Source organism: Athene cunicularia (assembly GCF_003259725.1).
Source record: "Athene cunicularia isolate RWA chromosome 10 unlocalized genomic scaffold, athCun1 chr10_part1, whole genome shotgun sequence".
Classification (NCBI taxonomy): domain Eukaryota; kingdom Metazoa; phylum Chordata; class Aves; order Strigiformes; family Strigidae; genus Athene; species Athene cunicularia.
In genome coordinates this window covers 4510238-4524009 of record NW_020799112.1, presented here as the reverse complement: position 1 = coordinate 4524009, position 13772 = coordinate 4510238, and the positions used below count along the sequence as shown (strand labels likewise).

Here is a 13772-nt window from a genome sequence, read left to right as displayed (position 1 = left end):
ACAGCTGTGTAGTAATAGATAGATTATTTATCTGTATATATTGTGTGATAATGTGTATATATATATATATGTATATATGTGAGATGTGACAATATATACACATTTATATACATACATATATAGTGATTATGCAGCACTTCCCTGTAACTCTATGTACATATGCTGGTTTTCCTTTTCAAGCAATGGCTTGAAATAAGTAATAGAATGTCCACGTCCAAATATTTACCAAAGTAGTCTTATTTTCTTGGGTTAGAGGACTTGGGGGGGGAATCTTTCTGTGTAACTAATGCCAGATAGATGCTGGAGAGCCTTTGGGTTACACAGAGGATGCTAGAATACAGAGTGTACACTGACTGAATAATGTGGATCAGTTGTGCCAGGCAGAGACACATGAGAGTCTTGACAACGAAAGCGTTGTTCAGTGAGTAGTAAAGTTTCTCCGTTGCTCGTTCGTGAATACTGCCATTGTTAGAAACCAAGCTATTTCTTTTTCTGTTACGTAAGTGAAGCTAGGGACACCTGTCTGGGCAAACAGAGGCTTTGGTCCATGTCCTTCTCTGGACTACGGACCCCTGCATGTCAGTGGTTTCAAGTGGATAAACAAACTGGGTCTTCAAACGTGGTTTTAGCACACTTTGTTTATTGCAAACTCTGCACTTAATGTTATGCTGCTGTGGCTTTCCAGACTAAAGAGGACCAGATTCAAGTAATAGGTAACCTCAAGAGCATCTCTATGGCTTCCAGCAAGCTGTTACTAGCTGCCAAGTCTCTATCTGTGGATCCTGGAGCTCCTAATGCCAAGAACCTCTTAGCAGCAGCAGCAAGGTAAGGATGTGTTGTTTGCTGTAGGTTTTCCTAAGATATTTGCTTTTTTCTGTGATCTTTATAATATGTTTATATATTCTTCTGCTATGGACAGGTAACTGAGTGGTTGGAACCAGTTCTATTTAAATGAAAGTAGACTGGAGGAAAACTGCTTATATTGGAGTAATTCCTTAACTGCCATAACTTGTTACCTTGGTGGAAATAAGAACCAGTAGTTGAAGAGTTGGCCTGGTTTTTGAGAGGGACTAGTGTGTTTTGCCTACTGTTTTTTTATGATCTGTGTTCTGTCGAGGCAGTAGCTAAAAGTAAGCCTCTTAATCCCTAATAAAGAAAAGAAATTTAATAACGTTTCTATATAGAATGTGCCTAAAAATCACATTGTGGCTGCCTGTCACTAACAGTGTGTATATGTGTATGATCAAGAACGCTTGGAAGAGTTAGATGCTGTCTGTATTTGGTGAACGATACCCTTACTTTAGGGGTTCTGTCAACCATGCACTGAATTTCATCTTGTGGACCCTGTTCTTCTGTCAAGGTGCTCAGTGTTCACGTGAAAAATAATACTGCATTTCAGTCTTCGACTGGATAATCACCTCTCCTTTATTTTATCAAATCTTTTTCACAATGTTTTTTTATGAACTAACTTTTTATGCAGTTATCTAAGTTTGTAAGTGCAATGTTCAAATATCAAACTGGAAAGGGACTGCTGAAGGACAGATAGACATCACACCTAGAAATGTTAACATTAAATCAGATGAACATCCAAGAACATGTGGATGTGTCTTATAATATTGTCTTCCAGAATGTTTATACCCACAAAGATTAGCCTAGACAGGAAGTGAGGAAGACTGTTACTTCCTTGGGGATCTCTGTGGCTGCTTGTGACAAGCTTGCCAGGGCTCTGTTCTCTTTCCCTGCTATGATATGGTCAGGGTCAAGTATTTTTACTTTTCTCTTTCTCATGAAAACAAAAGGATACAGCGTCCTTTGATTCCTGTTTATAAAATGGCTTATCTTTTCATTTTTGTTTCATCTTCTACAGTACTGTGATTAATCTTGTGTATTCTTCCCTTTCTTCTCCGTTTGTTCCAGTTACAATAGACATTCCAGATTTTCAGTGGCTTTGGCCTCCTTGTGGAGGCATTTTTCTTTACTTCCTCTGACAGCCTCATAGGACTCTGCCTGAGTTCCCTGCAGGACACAAGTATTTATATGCTGTATTTGATTAAAACAAATGTGGAATTTAGAGACCTAGCAGCTCTCTTCCACTCTGGGTTTTGTGTTTGAGGGGCTGCCTTCCTGGTTCTACTGTTCCCGTAAAGTTTTAAAATACTTGTACATCGGATGTATTCGTGGACACAGGTACCTCGTGTGTAGTAATGATATTTATGGGACCACATTACATCCTCTACAAAGCTGACAGTTACCAAGTTTGGGGTTCCTTCTTTAAGCCCTGATACTCTCAGAGTCAAGATTCATTCTCTCAGATTAAAATCTGAGACAAGATATTTTTGCATGGAGTTTCTCTGGGAGTGAACAGAACCTTCCATTTTTGCCATCTATTCATATGTCTGTATGCAATGACATTTTTCTGATGAATAGAAATCACTGATGTTCAGGAGGTTGAGAATCCAGCATTTGTATTGATGCTATGTTGGTGAAGCCATGCATGTTGTTTTTCAGAGATAGATAATAACTGTAAAAATATTTGTATACATACACACACATTGACTCAGAGAATATAATTTATTAGTTAAAGAAAAAAACCAAACCAGATAACAGATATAAATATATAAATACATAGCAGGACTACGTGTGTATAATATAATACGCCAGACAGGACACAAGACGTAGATATGTAGAAGTCCTAAAAGGCAGAAGTAGTCCAATAAAATGGCTCCACCAGGACACCAAAACTACTGAAAAGGGTAGGGTAGAAGTCTCAGTTAAACATGTCTGATAGTTTCCATTGTCTTTGCCCTGAAATTAAACATAAAACCTGGTATGTATGTAATGCACACATCCTGTTTCCTTTTGTAACAGCATGATAACATCCATCTAGGTAATCATGTTACTAATATTACCAATCATGTTATGAAGTGCCAATTTTCTTCAAGAGAAAATAATCCAAATGCCATGCAGAGTTTTCAAAACCAGCGGAAAACATAATTTGCATGCACTTCGATTTCACTCATTTTCAAATTTGCCATAAGAAACAACACAAAAAACTTGCATTCCACTATAATGTCACAATACATGCTAAGTTTCTGCAAATTGGTGACAATATGTCTAGCTATAGAAAATGATCTTTGATTAATAACAATCAGCAGCAGACTTCCTCCTGCAAAGCCTCCTCTTCTAGAAGTTACTTTCCTGGGTGGTTAGCCATTAGTCTAAAATGAATGTAGTTATAATAAATTTTGCTTAATAGCAGAGCATTCATCAGGAACACAAATAGGGACTGTATTGTGTGTCAGATTCATTCTGTGTTCAAGAGCATCAGAACTGTGAACTTCCATAGAAATGTTAACGCAAAAATATTCTCTGTGGATTTAAACCTAAGGAGGCCAGTGCATATTGACTTGGTGACTATCAGTGATTAGTTAAAGAGAAAAAAAATCAACTTGATAACAGACTATGGAAATATATAGCAGGATTATATGAGTGTGTAATACAGTATGGCAGACAAGACACGAGGCTTTGCTAACAAAGGGTATATAATCGTACTTTACATTCAAACATTTTTTTAAATACTGGCCACTTGTTTCTGTGTCTTTCTTGCCTTGATGTTTTACCCTTTCTGACTGACGTTTTCCCAGAGGTGCCACCAGCTTGGCTGCTGGCTCAGCGGTGCCCTGCGGTGGGTCTCTTGGAGCTGTCTAGAACCAGCTGTGCCTGGCATGGGGCAGCCCCTGGCCTCTTCTCACAAAGGCCACCCCTGCAGCCAAAACCGTGCCACAGACACCCAATACGCTTATTGCTGTGAGATGAAGCTTCTGTTTCTTCTGGACTTAACTTCTCAATTGTTTGCACTGCAGAGATAGATTTTTCAGGTGTGGATCACTATCAAATGCTTTGGTGAGAATGTTTTTGCTCCTGTGGAGCTCGTTAAAGAAGAGGTCTGTAGTGAACTGTTCAACATACTGTTAATTCCCAGACACTGAAGAGAAAAACTGTAGAGGAACATCAAATTTTTAATCTTTTTGCAGTGTACAGTTAATGAAACAAAACTTGTAGTAAGAGGCATAGTTTAAAATACACTTTTTTTTCCTTCTACTCTCCCTAGAGCTGTGACTGAGAGTATAAACCAGCTCATCACACTGTGCACGCAGCAAGCACCCGGTCAGAAGGAATGTGATAATGCACTCAGAGAACTGGAGGTATTACTACATGTCAAAATTTCTTATGTATAAAAATGGGCCCCAAATGTTTGTTTCCTTTGTTTCCTTTGTCCAATTAGTTGCTGTCACTGTCTTCCCACCTGATATCTGTAGCAGGGGTTTTAACTGCATTCAAGGTAAGTATAGAACCTCTGTGAATATCTTGTTGTTTTGGCCAGGTGAAATTTGTTGCCCTGTCCCCATCTTCTCTTCCCTGTTCACAGAAAGATACAGTTGAGTCTTTATTATTTATACTTACTGTGAATTGAGGAAGAATCATGATGAGATGGACATTCCAACTACCAGCAGTGCACTGAAGGGAACTGCAGTATCTTGAGTTTTCTGCTTATAGAATGTTATTACTGATACTCCACTTTAGGATGACATTTACCATATTACCCTGCCATTTTTTAGTGTAGATTTTTGATGCTTTGTATCAGCTTTCTCACAGCCAGACTGATAGAACATGTCAGTACAAGGTTTTGCAAGGTATGTCCTTGTTCATGAGGGAAATGTTTGGCTGGCTAAATAGTGGGTAGCAGGTCAACTGAAAGACCCAATTCTAAGGCTGTCCACTAATCATAGACACAGCTGCTTACAATAGTAGGAAATAGCATCTTCTTAATTAAACTAAATGGTTGTTGTTTGCTGTCAAGGTCAGAACATCAAGGGATAACTAGCCTGTATAGAGAGCATAAAAGACCTTTAGACTTTTTATTTCTACCCCTTGGTGTGAAAAGGATACAAAGGTCATTGCAGTGCATTCCAGAATATTGTGAACTTTTTTAACAGTCATCATCCCAAAATATTGGTACGAGTTTGCATGGGAGCTGCTCTGTACTTCTGAATCTTAGCTTCTTGAGCTTACAAGTGTTTTCCCCTTGGTTAAAGGGAGTGGCAGCAAGTCCAAATAATAGAAAGAGAAAACTGGAAATTGGGCTATAATGTAATGGCTGCCTGAAATCACTGCAGAATATAGGGGTGGAGCAAGCAGGGGGAATAAACCACCATTTCTCAGGACTTCCTGAAAGAATACTGGGGTTAGATCTGCAAAACAGGAGGGATGTGAAAGATGAGAATTCCCAGCTAGTGAGCCACAGAACAGTGAGAGATCAGGGGAGAAATGTAGGGCAGAACAGCCTTGAGAAGCCATTGTAGAGGGTTCTGTGCCAATAGCGTGGCTTGCATTGATTGTGAGCAGATCCCAGGAGGGGCAGAAGGAAGGTCTGTAGCATCTTGAACTTCAGGAAACACTTGCCTAAGAAGAACAGTTAGCAAGAAAAACCTGGGTGTATGGAATTAGATTCACTTCTGAGAAAAAGGAAACTGAGGCAAACCCACACAGTCCTGAAAGCAGACTGGAGGCTGGTACCAATATGACCTGAGGAACCTAGCAAATTTGGGGGAAAGCATTCTTAGCAGTCTTAACTTTCAATTTCTCTTTACAGTGATTAAGCTCTCACCTGTTTCCTTCTTTTCCCCAATTCATTGCCTACTATTTCTAGTCTTCCCAAGGCTTCTTAAAAGTACTATAATGTATTGTTTCTGTAGAAAGAGTGTGGCTCAGATCGGACTTGATAGACTGTCAGTATGCTCTGTAGTCTTCCCTGGAGAGTCTATTAAGACTGTGTTTAGAGAGGACCTTACTGTATGTCCTCCAGTGAGGTAGCTAAACTTGCCTGGAATTTCATCAGAAAGGATTAACAAAGGTGTTATAGTAATAGCAAATCTATGTCAGTGACAAGTTTGTGCTGGCTTGCATTTCACTGTTCTGATTCCTTACATTCCAAGGGCTTCTATCTCCACAGTAGTGCAAGTGCTGCAGGAACATTGTTTCCTTTACAAGTTGTTATTTAGAGGTGGAGCACAACAATGAAGAGTTGCTGCAATGTCTGTGAGAACTAAGAAAGAGATGAGAGGCAACTGAAAATTGTTTTCTAGATATGACTACTTCATCGCATCACTTTGTTCTCACAGTTGAATTGCTGCTGTTCTCACAGTTTAATTGCTGTTAAGCTTTAAGTTAGACTATAGCTTATAAAAAGCAATAGCTGGGCTGTTAAAAGTATTATAGGTGTATCTTAATGTTAGTTGAGTTATGAGGAAAGTTTAAGGGTTTAAAATCATGCCTAGATTTCTTTCAGGTGGAAGGCAAACATCAGCTACAGATATTGGTATCTTTCTATACTTACTGATTTCACTTTCATCAGTAAGATTAAAAGTATTTTCTGCCTGATATTTGGCGTGGGAAAAAGTGTATTGCAGGGGTTTTATGTATAAAATAATTAGTCTACTGTATTTTAAAGCTTTTTATAAGTTTTGTTATCTAAATGCATTGATTCTTAATGAATATTTGGCTGACTTTCACATTGTTATTTATAGGAATCGGAATCACCTCAGAAAAAGAAATTAAACCCATCTAGTATATGTAATTTTCTGACAGAGGAAGCTATGTTGGTGAAATCTGTTGACAGTAGTAAGAGGCAGGCAGGTGGTTGACTTGCACATAGTTCGGTAGCTCTCTGTGTCTCTAGACAGCACGCAACAAATGGTAGCTGGTTTTCCTATCACTCTTGTAATTCCATTTATGAAAATTAAAATAGTACTGAAAACATATATTAGGCTGTTGCGAGCTGACAAAAAAACAGGTTACCTTGTGTCAGCTAAGCATTGCTAACTAACCATAAATCGGTCATCACAAACACAAGGCAAACCACATTAGGCTATACTTCCAACAGATTTATAGAGCACAAATGTGTAGTTATCACAGTTTGGTTAATGTAGGGTAGCATTTAATCTGTAGCACACTCATCTGTATGTTGAGCCCTCAGTGTGTAGTTTTGTTTGCTGGCTGGAGATGAAGTTGTAGGATTACACTGGTATAAGCAGGATAGTGGTGATGGTCTGTGTTCTTCTCAGCTCAGTATTTCAGGCTCTGCCAATAATCAGAGTTTCTTTCATTATTTCAGACAGTTAAGGGAATGCTGGATAACCCCAATGAACCTGTGAGCGATCTCTCATATTTTGATTGTATTGAGGGCGTAATGGAAAACTCGAAGGTAATTTCCTTTTCCCATCTCTGTGCCAATTGTAAAGTGCATTCTGATTATCAGAAGTTTCCACATGCATATCAGACATGTTAGAAACACAGCACAGTGTTTATAGCTAAAATGTATGCTGCTTGATAAAACTCAGCCTGAGATAGGTTTCTAACAGGTAGTGTCAGGTTTTGGTCACTTAGAAGGCATATTGCCTCAGTAAGAATTTTTTAATTAAGTGGCTGGTATGCAATGCTGTTAAAGTTTCCCTCCCTCTCTCTTCTTCTCCTGTGCATTAGACGGTATGTCATACTTTAATTATATATTTTGACTGCAGCTATGTTAGAACAGCCCAAAGTGTAAATGGGAGGCTTGGCAATGAAATACCATTGATTATTCTGTGCAGAACAGCTTAGAGAAATGTCTGAGCTGTCCAGATATTCCAGCACATCAGAAAATCTGTGTGAAATCCCTTAAGTTATTTTTAAACATACCATGCTATACATCCTTCTTTGAAGGTTTGTTTTTGGTGTCCTTATTTGATGCATTGGAATTGTCTCAGATCCTTCCTTCTATAAAAGGAAAAGAAAGTGCTTGATGGATGTGCGTGTCATCTTGCATCTAATGCTCTACTGCAGTCAGACCTTAGTTTGAATTTTAAAAGAAAATAAACTGAATTCAGTAGGAGACATCATGGGAATTAATGAATTCTGACATTCAGATGGTTCCAGCAGACTAGATGCAATTTCATTTCCACTGAGTTTCAGTGCGTTTAGGGGCAAAGATGATGCTGGATGTGTCAGCAGCAGCTGCAGGATTGGTTGTCATGTTCTGCAATCCGTGAAATGTACCTAGCACCAGGCTAGCTGTGATGACTAGTGGATGACAGCAAAAAGAAGGAGGGTTAATTCTATATCCTTGTAGTCATTTGCGCTATAATTCTGTCAGTCCAGTGTCGATCTGCCTACCTTATCCCTTAGGCCACACAGAGGAATGTGCCCAATTGAGTGAAGTCGTTAACTAGCTAACATTTCTGGAAGCCAGGTCAAAGAGGCTTGTGGGCCAGTACTGGGTCAAGACCAGGAATCATTTGCCTTTGAGTGGTAGCAAAGCATATTCAGAAGGTAACTTTGTTTTTTTAATTTCTGAGGTTCTTGGAGAATCAATGGCAGGCATTTCCCAGAATGCAAAAACGGGGGATCTTTTAGTCTTTGGAGAATGTGTCGGAGTTGCATCCAAGGCTCTTTGTGGCCTCACAGAGGCAGCAGCTCAGGTAAGCTACTGAAGTCTATAAAGCAAATATGTTTTTATTATTTTAGCAAGCTCATGTTGTGGGTGTGTAAATTTGAGGTTCACTTCCCTGTGGCCAAATGTCGACCTTGTACTACGCAGCATGCCCTGTGTAGATCCGCAGGAATCGTGCATACACTGCTGTACGTTGCAGAAGCAGCAGAGTGCAATAGCATGCAACTTATAAGGAAGGAAAGTGACATCAAGAAAGAAACTTTTTCTGAGGATAAAGCAAATGTCAAAGCTGTAGCGTGTAGACGTCATGTTTACAGCTCGAGATCTGAATTATTACTTCATAGAGAAGCACACAAAAACCAACCACAGTTAAAATGAATTAAGTTTATTTAGTATGTAAAAATTCATAAGGATCATTACTAATTTCAGATGTTTTAAATAAAAAGAAACTTGTTTCATCTGTTCAGATACTTTTGGAATAGCCAAAATTCTTAAGATAGTACAACAAATTAAGAGTCTGGAACCAGTCATTGCAGTTTCACTGATCTGATAACTGGGTGACTTGAACTCTTGAGAGCTGATCTAGCCTCTTCAGTGAAGGATTTGGTGGTGGAGGGATCATGCTCTGCATCTGGAAACCACTTCCTGATTCCCCCAAACATTGAATGTCTCAGTACAGACTCCACATCTAACTCTGTGCTGCCTTACTGGTGTATCAAGGTGACGTTTAATTGTATCTGCAATGGAAATTCTTAAAGAAATCTTCAAATATAGTTTTGATAGTTCAGACTCCTTCTTGATAAGAGGCATGAAACTTTTATTTCATTGAGAAAGAAATTATGTTTGGCCATCAGACATCTTGAGCTGCAGTGAGACCAGCAACTGCAGACTCGATGAGTCCTACACTCAGCAGTAGTGCATTTGCTGTGAACTGCATTTTTGCTCAGGCTTGATGAAAACCCTCAGTAAATAATTTGCTGATGCTTGTGACCATTAAAGCTCTTTCCACTGGCTATGCAAGTGAAAAATAATGTTTCCAGGGATACCATCTACTTCAACAGTCGACAGTTTTGTTTTGACTAAATAAATTTCACAAGTGTAAGGGTAAGTTTTCTTGGTGTCAGAGGATTCTGGAGCTCTATTACTTAAAAATATGGTAATAGTACTTCACAGTATGATTTCTGGATAATCTCTGACATGCTATGACATATGGCAAGCTTATCAAAGAACCAAGATGTATTTAGCATTGTTTCTTAGGATTGTTTTCTTCCTTTCTCCATTTCTAGGCTGCTTACCTGGTTGGCATCTCGGATCCAAACAGTCAGGCTGGTCAGCAGGGTCTTGTTGACCCAATTCAATTTGCCAGAGCCAATCAAGCCATCCAGATGGCTTGCCAGAATTTGGTGGATCCAGCAAGCAGCCCATCACAGGTGATTCCAGAGGATCGCAGTGAGACCATCATTGTTAGGACACGTGACTTCACTTTATTTGTGACCAAGCAAAGGAGTTTTGGTTTGAAACTGTTACATGTCTTTGAACTGCGACTTCACAGAGCTAGAGTATAGTAACTGTCATGCTCCTTTGACAATCTGCTTTTTTTGTGCCATCTATTTTTACAGGTATTATCAGCTGCCACAATTGTAGCCAAACATACTTCTGCTTTGTGCAATGCTTGTCGCATTGCTTCATCGAAGACAGCAAATCCTGTTGCCAAGAGACACTTTGTGCAGTCTGCCAAGGAAGTTGCAAACAGCACTGCTAACCTGGTTAAAACTATCAAGGTACAAATGCTGCTTAATTGTACTTCCTTCTCCCTTTGTGTTTTTTTTGGGTTTTGTTTCTTTGCTGTTGAGACAGAATCAGAACAGTTAGAAATACTTTTTCCCTTCTGTGATATGTATGGTTTAAGAAATCATTAATTACATTTTTGAGAACCTGAACTGGAAAACATGTTCAGTGGTATAACTGAGTCATTGTCAAGATGGAAAGAATTGGGTGATATTAGTATTAGGAGAGGCAGCTGGCCATCCAGTATGAGACACCTCTGTGTTGATGCATTTCAAGAGCTTGCACCGTGAGAATAATTTGAAAATAACTGTATGTGAAGATTTTTAATGCTGTTATGTTGCTCAGTATCCAGAGGTTTGTGGATGTATTTCTGACAGCTTTACCATATTTATAAGAGCAAAAGAAACAAACAAATAATAATGGGAACCAAACAGAAGCTGTTTATGTTGCAGCTGTTTTAAAGTCTCCTGTTAATAGTAATCTTTTATTTTTCAGATACCTGCCTGCAATTTGGCAGGAGGTAGTTTTTTCCTCATGCAAGCAGAAATACTTGTTACGCCATAGAGGACTTGGGACTCTAAACCCTTCTGGAAGCCATTAGCTGATCTATGACCAAAAGTCTTTAAAAATAATTATGCTCTTAGGACTGAAGGTTCTACTACATTACACAGAAGGTCCTTCACATTGATATCTTTCCTATGAGATTATGAAAGAGATAAGTTGATTCACATGAAAATGTGACCAATAAATTATTGCTAAAAAAAAATAAATTTAAAATCAGTCTATGGGAAAGAACCACTTTGTTATCCACTTCCACCCTTTGGAGCGTGAGGTGCCGAGACACGATTTATGAGAGTCATCAGAATGCAATGATAGAAAACCTTTATTCAGTCTTGTGAAACAAAGCAGCAGTTTTAAGTTTAGGGTCAATAACCAGCTAAGGAAAGAAACACATGCTTGAAGGATCACATTCCTTGCATCAGCCTTGTTTATGGAGGAACTTTCAAATGCTGTAAACACACAATAGTTTAAAACTATAAAGAATTAAACCATCTTCAATTTTGCAAAGAAACCTGTTCAGACAGAACTCGATCATGATTTAATTTCCAGGCCCTGGATGGTGATTTTTCTGAAGAGAACCGGAACAAGTGCAGAATTGCTACTGCACCTTTGATAGAGGCTGTGGAAAATCTGACAGCGTTTGCTTCAAATCCAGAATTTGTTAGCATCCCAGCACAGATCAGCACTGAGGTAAGGTAGGATGTTGCACTTCTACCCTCAAAAAACTGAAAATGTTGAAGTAATCATGTCAGGAAAGAAGTGGTGAGCATAAAGACCGGACCCTGAAATGTCTCTGTGTTCCTGTGTGCTCGTAGGGCATTCTGCTGTCTTTCACTTAACCTCTGACCTTGAATTTTGCACGAGTAGAATAAAACCCATTAGGCTGCAGTTAAGCGTTGCCAGTCTCCTGTTAGTAAAGTGATGTAGTACAGGTGACTCTCATGTCTCGTTATCTGGATTCTTCCATGTGATAAAGTAATAAATGCCCTTTTTTCCCCTCAAGAGCAGCTTTAATACATGGAACCTAATTAGTTCTGAAAAGGATTGAAGGGTTGTCACAGGGATTTTTCTCTTCCAAAAATCATGTCATTGTGACAAGAAGCCAAGTTTTCTGGGAAGAATAACTTTCTGTGGACCTTTTGTATGTTGTTTTTTCTTCCCCACTGAGCTCTCTATCCTCAATCCCTGTAACTACAACAGAACAGTATTTAAAGTTATCCAATAAAGGCTTTTTTTCAGGGTTAAAAAAATAAAATAAATTGTTCAAGCTTCATAAAATCTTTGAAGTAGAGGTCATGTATTGTTGCTGACTCTCCAACTGCTCCGTCCTCCTATTAGCAGCCTCTCTTCCGGCAGGCAGTATCAGATGATGCAGTGACTGTTGCAGTCTTACAGATGTGGGGCTGTAACTGAAATATAAGCCTGTCCTCCAGGCCTGTGGTTTCTGGATTTACCAGACTGCAAGCAATATAATAGATATGGAGATGATGACCCAATTAGAGTGTTGTAGTCCATTTAATTGGGGAAAAAAGCACACTTGGTTGAATCTTTTAAGTTTTGTGACAAAGAAAGTTTATTTTCAATTGTATCTCCATAGTCTATGGTTAGACAAGTGGCATTGTTTTCTCCTGTTTCTCAGCTGGATGGTGCCTTTCTAACCTTGAAGAGTGTTTCTTAAGTACGTTATAGAGAAAAAGATTAGACTGTGATGATTTTCATACTATTTCCATGTTGACTATCTGTGAATATAGTAGCATGAGGCAAGAAATTATAATGCCATTTTAATGCTGTTAATTAAACTGATTTTTAGGAGCAGAAAGTGCGGGTGACCTCAAATAATTACATAAATGTTCTTTGTGTTCTTGTACCTTTCTGATTACAGGGATCGCGAGCACAGGAACCAATTCTAGTTTCTGCTAAAACAATGTTGGAGAGCTCATCTTTATTGATCAAAACTGCTCGTTCTCTGGCTATCAATCCAAAAGACCCTCCTACATGGTCTGTACTAGCTGGGCATTCCCATACTGTCTCGGATTCTATCAAGAGTCTTATCACCTCTATCAGGTATGTCTTCTGTAGTAGCAAAATTGTAATAATAATTGAGCAACCATTCATAAAGAATAATACTATATGGTTGTTAGCACTGGGGTATTTTTCATTAATAGAAATTATTTATTCTGTGATGCACAGTATCTCCTCACTTACACTGTGTGTTTAATCATAATTGATGACTGCAGCACTCTGCAGCATAGGGTTGTTCTGTGTTTGTTTTCTGTTCCCTTTCCCTGGTTCCACCTCTGATTCAGTAGCTAGTATTACCTCCAACCAGGTGACATATGTGGAAAAAGGCGAGTTTTTTAAGGTGTGTCAGACAGACCTCTGCTCTCTATTCTTTCCTGTAGTGTTCTCTTTTAGTTGCAAGAATTCTGTAGTAAGAAGTGATTATTTTTTGAACTAAACCTGTCTGTCCCTTAATGAAAAATTTCAAGTGTAGTCCTATACTTCTTAATATTGATTATATACTTCTTAATATTGATTATATTTAACCTCTTAATATTGATTAAATCAAAATGGTGTGAAAAAGGTGAACTAAGGAGTGTCTACAGTTTCACTGATCTTTGATGATTATGGTACTGAAATAGCAAACTGCATGTTAGGCCAAAGTATTCAGAACCTAACCTTCACTTAAAGATACCTGGGACTGAATGTAACACCTTATACCTAAGAAGTTGTTTTCTGAGACAGTCAATTGCACTGCACAGAAATGTGAATATTTTTTCATGATGTCTGTTGTGTTTTTATGTTAACCTTTGTTATTGGGCCAGTCTGGCCATCCTGAGGAGGTTGAATTTGCACTTTTCTTCTGAGGCAACAAACTTTTTTTCTGTCTAATCATTAAAAGAGGAGCAATGTGTGTGTGTGTATGAAATTGTGC

General features: G+C 38.7%; 1 protein-coding gene across 2 annotated transcripts in view; it reads left to right on the top strand.

Annotated features, from left to right (window-relative positions):
- TLN2 (talin 2) overlaps positions 1 to 13772 on the top strand; it is a 202094-nt gene that overhangs the window by 136588 nt on the left and 51734 nt on the right. For both annotated transcript variants that reach the window (XM_026856212.1, XM_026856213.1), the window contains 8 exons: positions 686 to 825; positions 4112 to 4205; positions 7175 to 7264; positions 8394 to 8516; positions 9775 to 9918; positions 10108 to 10269; positions 11387 to 11527; positions 12720 to 12901. In XM_026856212.1, coding sequence (XP_026712013.1) covers positions 686 to 825; positions 4112 to 4205; positions 7175 to 7264; positions 8394 to 8516; positions 9775 to 9918; positions 10108 to 10269; positions 11387 to 11527; positions 12720 to 12901 — 1076 coding nt within the window. The remainder of the gene's footprint in view (positions 1 to 685; positions 826 to 4111; positions 4206 to 7174; positions 7265 to 8393; positions 8517 to 9774; positions 9919 to 10107; positions 10270 to 11386; positions 11528 to 12719; positions 12902 to 13772) is intronic.